Source organism: Stylophora pistillata, chromosome 3 (assembly GCF_964205215.1).
Source record: "Stylophora pistillata chromosome 3, jaStyPist1.2, whole genome shotgun sequence".
NCBI classification, from domain to species: domain Eukaryota; kingdom Metazoa; phylum Cnidaria; class Anthozoa; order Scleractinia; family Pocilloporidae; genus Stylophora; species Stylophora pistillata.
Window position 1 is genome coordinate 7,240,267 of NC_142521.1, and position 7,234 is coordinate 7,247,500.

At 37.8% G+C, this 7,234-nt stretch overlaps 2 protein-coding genes across 2 annotated transcripts in view; one reads left to right on the forward strand and one right to left on the reverse strand.

Annotated features, from left to right (window-relative positions):
• Window positions 1–1,774: 1,774 nt before the first annotated feature.
• Window positions 1,775–7,234, forward strand: part of LOC148734338 (uncharacterized) — a 26,753-nt gene continuing 21,293 nt past the window's right edge. Inside the window, exons 1-3 of the mRNA XM_088751620.1 lie at window positions 1,775–1,906; window positions 3,337–3,375; window positions 3,963–4,013. Coding sequence (XP_088607746.1) covers window positions 1,798–1,906; window positions 3,337–3,375; window positions 3,963–4,013 — 199 coding nt within the window. The 5' untranslated portion in view covers window positions 1,775–1,797. The remainder of the gene's footprint in view (window positions 1,907–3,336; window positions 3,376–3,962; window positions 4,014–7,234) is intronic.
• LOC148734339 (uncharacterized) overlaps window positions 6,569–7,234 on the reverse strand; it is a 1,843-nt gene continuing 1,177 nt past the window's right edge. The window contains exon 1 of the mRNA XM_088755667.1: window positions 6,569–7,234. This exon is cut by the window's right edge and continues 1,177 nt beyond it. The gene's annotated coding sequence lies outside the window, so the exon portion shown is untranslated.

The following is a 7,234-nucleotide window of genomic DNA, read 5'->3' on the forward strand; positions in this document are numbered from 1 at the left end:
TTAGGGCATACAGCCATCAAATTGTAAACCAAAAGAATTTTGCTGAATTTTCTCATGGGGCTTTCAGATCTGAAATCAGATTTTGCACAAAGTTATCTTACCCAGCATTGAATAATCCGGCCCAGGGAGATATAACAGTGATAACACAAAGGAAAGAGAGTCGTTTTGGAAATGAGAGTTTTTTTTATTCCCTTCGACATTTTTCCGTGAAAACAGCTAATTGTACCCTAAAGGATAAGCGTGTTTGGTAACATGTTGTTAAGTCTCGTTTTGTGACAAGCTGACGTGACATCATCATTGTGCCAAAAAGTAAACCCATCTAAGTGCAATTCAATCCTTCTAAGAGCGACTGCAACACGTTCACGAATTCGTCATATGTTTAATTTAGATTAAGATTGAGTGTTTAAAGGAGGATACTCTGCGCATTAAAAATAAGATAAATTGCTGTTGACTATTATAATAATAATAATAATAAATGCTTTATTTAAACTGAAAAAAACCGATCAGCGAAATCAACATAGAAAAACGCTGGTATAAACCGGTGATCAGTGCATATAAATACTATAAAAAAAATACAATTTACTATAAGTTAAGATTAAATAGAAAATCACCCCCCCCCCCTAAAAAATAGCTTATATACTACATTTGTGTTGTGCCTTATCTGATTCTAATAGAAGTTTAAAAGTTTTCAATTTAAAAATTCTCAGCGTTTCGCAAGCACGCAGTTCTTTGGGGAGGTCATTCTATTCCTTTGCAGCGGCATACTCAAATGTTGACTGGCCCATAGCTGTTTTGTATCTTAGGAGATGGAGTTCCTTACTATCTCTGAGGGCTTTACGACGAAGTTCTGATCTCAATACAAAATACCCTTGAAGTTGCCTGGGACAGTGATAATCATTTACGATTTTATATACTAGTTGGAGACGAAGATAGCGGCGCCAACTGGATAATGTTAACGGGCCAAGTCTCTCCCTCATTGACTGCGTGCACGTTATGTATCTAGTGAATGAAGGAAGTCCTTGAATCAGTGGGTGGTTGAAGGAAGTCTTTCTCGGATTATTTACAGACGTTCTATATAGACATATAAGGTCTGTATCTCGATCAGCTAACGGAAGTGCGTAAATACAATTTACAATAAGTTAAGATTAAATAGATAATCACCCACCCCCCCTAAAAAAAACCTTATATACTACATTTGTGTTGTGCCTTATCTGATTCTAATAGAAGTTTAAAAGTTTTCAATTTAAAAATTCTCAGCGTTTCGCAAGCACGCAGTTCTTTGGGGAGGTCATTCTATTCCTTTGCAGCGGCATACTCAAATGTTGACTGGCCCATAGCTGTTTTGTATCTTAGGAGATGGAGTTCCTTACTATCTCTGAGGGCTTTACGACGAAGTTCTGATCTCAATACAAAATACCCTTGAAGTTGCCTGGGACAGTGATAATCATTTACAATTTTATATACTAGTTGGAGACGAAGATAGCGGCGCCTATTGGATACATGAATGTTAACGGGCCAAGTCTCTCCCTCATTGCCTGTGTGCACGTTAAGTATCTGGTGAATGAAGGTGGTCCTTGAATCAGTGGGTAGTTGAAGGAAGTCTTTCTCGGATTATTTACAGACGTTCTACATAGACATATAAGGTCTGTACCTCGATCAGCTAACCGAAGTGCGTACATAGAAGTAATACGACCTTTCTCAACTGAAAAGGTCGCCAAACAGGATATCCGCTTGGCTCAGCGATTAGAATAAAATCTCACGTAACACTGGATAATTTCACTTCGATCGCTGTTCGAAATGGACCCCAGGGATAATTTTCAAGTTCAAATCCTCACTTTTGGAGGGCTCCTATGTGTTTTATCTGTTTTGATCGCGAGTGCAGGAGGAAATGTGCTCATACGACCAGGTAGGGGAGTCAATTCTATGTCTGCTACACAACCGTCTGTATTTTATTTCTGACGAAGGCTGCAAAAGCAAAGCGATGGAAACCTAAAAGACAATTTTGAGAGTTTCTACCGATCGAAATGGTATATTAGTTTCGTCGGTTCGTCAATGTTCATCTATCATGCTTAACATCCTCTGTCACGTTACACTGAGCTGCACTGTATCTTTGTTGCAGAGATTAAAACAAAACAATCTAACCCCCGTGGCCTGGGGGTACTTCTAGAAACTCAGGATGGGGGTAAATTGCATTGCTCATAGTAACTAATTAGCTACCTCGAACGAAACGATTACTTCTCGCAACAACAATCTAAATCGCTTGGAATAGGAACGAATGATTGCATAATAATGGCATCTGCGAAACAATATATCCCATTGCAGACCACAATTCGAGGATTTTTCAAAGCTTAGAGCTAAGAGGTTTAAAATCTAAAACCGACTCATACGTAAACCGAGAGTGCGCAAAAACCATACTTTTTTCGCTGCATTTGTCCAAACAGCTTATATTTGAGTAGTTCTTCCCGAACCTACGTAAAATGTTAATTTTATTTCCTTTATTCCAAGAGATTTCCAGTTGCTTATTGTAGTCTATAATCGGATGATAGAGAAAATCACCAGAAATATCACTCCATGTCGAAGCAAACAAATCACAAAACCGTGACGTGGAACCACAAACTGCTTCTTTTGTTCAATTGTTAGATAATCGAAAATTAGGGGAAAATCTCGAGCACAATTGACGGATCCTTTTTCATATTGAGATTTGGGATGGAATTATTTTACTTTCACTAGACCCCGACAAGTTATTCAGTTTTGCCTTTCACTTCGCCATTTAATACTTGGGCGTTTCTTTAAAAAAAAAAAAAAATGCTTTCAGCAGCCTAACCTTGGCATCGTTTCATTTGACCGCCTCCTGGTTAGCTCAATTGGTAGAGCGCCAGACTGTTGTGCGGGAGATCGAGGGTTCAAGCCCGACCGGACCAACACTCATGCCGGGTCTTAAAATAACTGAGGAGAATGTGCTACCTTTATCAAGTATCTATAATATCAAGAAATGGATAGATATTCTAGTCTTCTCGGATAAGGACAAACAAACCGTAGGCCCAGTCTCCTGCAGGGTTAGAGGTAGGAGACGTTAATTTCCCACACACGAGATTACTGTGTGGTGGATGTCGTCCCCTGGGGTGGGGTGGGTGGGTGTGAGGGCCGCAGATTAGAAAACTGTAATAGGTTATTGCGCTTCCCTCCTTAAGTTAAGTTAAGTTAACCTCCATGTTTTTTGACAGTTGGATGACCACACACAAGGAAAAGGAAGTCGCAATCAATCTTGCACATTTTTTCAAAAACAGGATGCAAGACTTTTTTAACCTTTTTTGTTGTTGTCGTTGTTTTCCCTAGTACCCACTCCCCGTCAGGACGACGGACCTGTTACTCAAGGTGAGGATCCAGTTACGTAACGCAAGTTAAGTCGCGCATCCCATGAACTTTGCTATTAAATTTGGTGAAACAAAGGTCACGCATGCTCAGTACACGAGCACATCTGTACAATATTACTTTTATTCAACAGAATTTGAATAAAGACCATGGTGTTATTTTGAGACTAAAAGATATGTAAGGCAACTAAGAATATTGCTCGCCATGCTCTAAAGTCGATTTAAAACAAAGATTTAAGACAAAGCGAGGCCAACCTTTTTTTGGCTATATTCCAGGCATTTGTTGATAATCAATCGTTTTTCTTATTCCAATCGTTATGTAATAACGATATACTTGTACATCGAGCCTAGGCATCGAAAGTTTGAAAAATCTTCTGCAACTGCAAAAAGTTAGCGAGTCGTACTTGCTGTGAAGAGGTTTGTATGGAAATGTTGAATGGAAAATATAGCGCATGCGAATTTTTTAGTAAAAGGAAACAATGTTACTTGCATTACTTTATGTTGAATGGTTACGTTATTTAGAGAACAGAAAGAGACAAAAGTCTATGGGGAAACTATAACTACCGCATGATGCATTTTCCTTTTTTCCAGGTGACTTGAGACAAATTACTCCAGATAGCAATGAAGCTCAAATTAATGAAGGTATGGCTGCACAATTTAGGCTTATTCCTATGTACCCAGAAAAATATGTGACTGTACTCCACTTTTTAAGTGTTTAGGACAGCTTCATGGCTGCCTACTCTAATTCAAATATTACTCAAAAGCTACGAACGCATTCCCCTCATGAAGTCATTTCCATCACTAACAAAATATTCGTTTATAATATAATCACATGATAACATTCCTGGTATCAGACTACGATAGTAACAGAATATCGATCCTAAATCCAGAATAAAAATAAAATTCAGGTCGTCTGTGCACATGATGGTATGTTCCGGTAAGATCCTGGAAAAGTTTCTGTTACAAGGTCAAATATTCATATGAATATGACTGCGTCGTATCAGACCGCGAACGAAACAGTATCTCGACTTACGACTCTAAGAAAATTAAGCCTTTAGATCAGTCTTCCGTGTACGTACATAATGGTACTTGGATGTTTCGTCCTGATAATGACATGGGCTTTATTGCAAGGTCAAATCTTTCATTTAAAAGAAAATAGATTAATTACATAAAAACACAGTAAGAAACACGGCAAAGAAATGTTTTGAGTTTGTTTTGCTAGTGCTCCGCTAGGCTGTCACGGAGATTGATTTAAAGCACTTTGTTTTCCCAACTTCTTGGAACATATTTGACATCTTCTGAATCAGTTTCAAGTATACAGAGTAGTTTAGAAAACGCCAACTAATATGAGATCACATTAGAGATAACTTTACCAACGGATTAAACTGATCATCAAATCACGACCGATCGAATTACGCTGCAGCTGCTTGAACCCTATTCATAACAACATCACGACAAAATTGACCAATCACTGTACTCATAGCTACTTAAAAAGTAGACTGACAAACGCTCCACGACTGATTGTGATGTTGACTTCCGCTCATGTTGTCGAAACGTCAGTCACTACTATATCGATCTACTAAAAATAGTCTTTTTCGGAACTATCCTCACCTGGACTATTAATGTACACGACCAACCTTTTGTCGAGGCTGATGTATGTACTTTTGTACAATTTACCGCTTTTTTACCTTAGACAGCTCTCGACCATAACAAAGTAAGAACCTTACCTTTTGAAGATCCCTCTCTCTGACGCCATCGTTAACCGTTTCAAATTCATTAATTTAGCCATGTTATCCACAAAGGGTTCCGTCTGGTGAAAAACAGAGAAGGAATGGTAATAAAGTTCACAGCTTTTCCGTTCTCTATTCTTTTTTTCGATCTTTGCAACACTTAAGTGAAATGTGGAGTGCAAAAACATCTTTTCCGCCCTGATGCCAAGAAATTCATGTTGGCTCCAATTTGAAATGATTCCTACATGCGGTGATGTGGTTAAATGCTACGGCTCACGGCAATTTTAAAAATTTAGCGCAAGAATAAATCGACTGTTCACAGTTTAGAAACAGCTTCTCGTGTGAACGTTTCAGAATCATTCTTTGTCCTAAAGGTCTCTTTTTCCCGGTCAAGTGACAGGAGACACTCGCGATAAGTGAAAACAACAGAAGCTGGAGAAGAGAATACTTCGAGATTAACGTGCATTGTTTTCCTCCTAATCCGCATGTAACCGTAAGTTATAAAACATTAGGCCTTTGTGGAGGCGAAGGTTGACTTCGTGGCCAATTAGTTGTGTTCTACCCCTCAGCAAGGGGGCAGTTAGATTACCTACCTCATGGGGTTTTCACTGTTATCTTTGTGGGTCCAACTCACTTGCATTGTCTTTGCCCTGATATTTTTCGTATTCATTTCATGTCATTCCCTTTTTACTGAAAATCTTTTCAACATCGCCAAGGTGGGGGCTGACTCATTTAAAGTTAGGAGGGCGAACTCGCAAAGGTAGCAAAGAGGCTAAGTTGCAATGGAGCGAATTCAGCAATTACCCTTTTCATCCATGGCCGAAATCGCTTTTCTTGATAAAATTATAAATGTTACAATTGTTATACGGTGACAGTATTTATCTTTGTTTTTTGTCGCATGAAACAAGGGGAGTTCCGGTGAATCAAATATTGGTATACTTGCGGGTGTTTCAGTCATTTTTTATTATTTTGTAAGATCCCTTGATTGTCCTGACTTGTCGGTATCATTTGTATAACGAAAGAAAAGAACTGCAAAAGTTAAGTCTTATCTAACACCAAATGAAAAATGCACTAACTCCGACTGTGGTATCAACTCACACTACTCAGTTTTAGACTAACGAGTAAAAAGTCATCAGAATTAACCTCATGACTGCGTAGGTTTGCCAAAATTCAAATTGCACCAATTTATGTATTCACCCTTAATTCAGGGAGAATATAAAAATTCGTTTGTCTTTTGAAGATGAATTCTAAATGTGATATAGAAATTCTTTCAAACTGTTTGTCCACTCCGAACGCTTGGATAAGTTCTCTTTTTTTTTGGACGATTTGAGAATACTACAGGTCTGAAATCACATTGACATTTGATATTCAAACCACAAACAAGAAGCAATAAACTGTTTTCTTCAGTCAGACAATTATAATCAAGAATTCTGATCTATCTGATTACAAAACCCAACAGGAATATCAGCCAGCTTATTTCCAGCCCTTTTTCATTACTTTCACTTGGTGAAAACATTCACTGAGAACTTTCAATTCTTGTTATTTACATTTCATATAACTTTTAAAAAACCTTGTTTAATTTAAATTAAAGTACACTGACGAACCAGTTTTTTTTTCAGTCAAATTTCAGTCCTCTCATTTCATGTCTAGTTAATATCATAAACTGTTTGTTTCTCCGACATGCCGTCACTTCTGTCCCAAGAGCTCTGGCAACTTTTTGTCAACAAAGAATGCGTTCGATAAGCTGAAAATTCAAAAATTGAAAACGCCTCAATTATACGAGACAGAATTAACTAATATCTCTTTCTTATCTCTCAGACGGAAGCTTATATCTTACTAATTCCGAACTAACTGCGACCTCTATTTAGAGAGTATTGCTTTCATAATAACGTAACTTTCTGACTACTTTGGCCAAACGCCATCTAAAAAGGTTTTTATATTTTCTCTTTCTTGTGATTATATTTTCTGAAAGCAAAGTAATCTTTTCTGCCGCCTTTTCTTTGCGCGAATTTATTAAATTCCAAATTAAATTTCTGTACGAAAAATCGCTTTGCTTTAAGTAATCATTCTTAGTCAAACACGCTTGCAAATGCAGCGAGAAAAAACAAGATTTTTTGTTTCGTTTTTGAAATT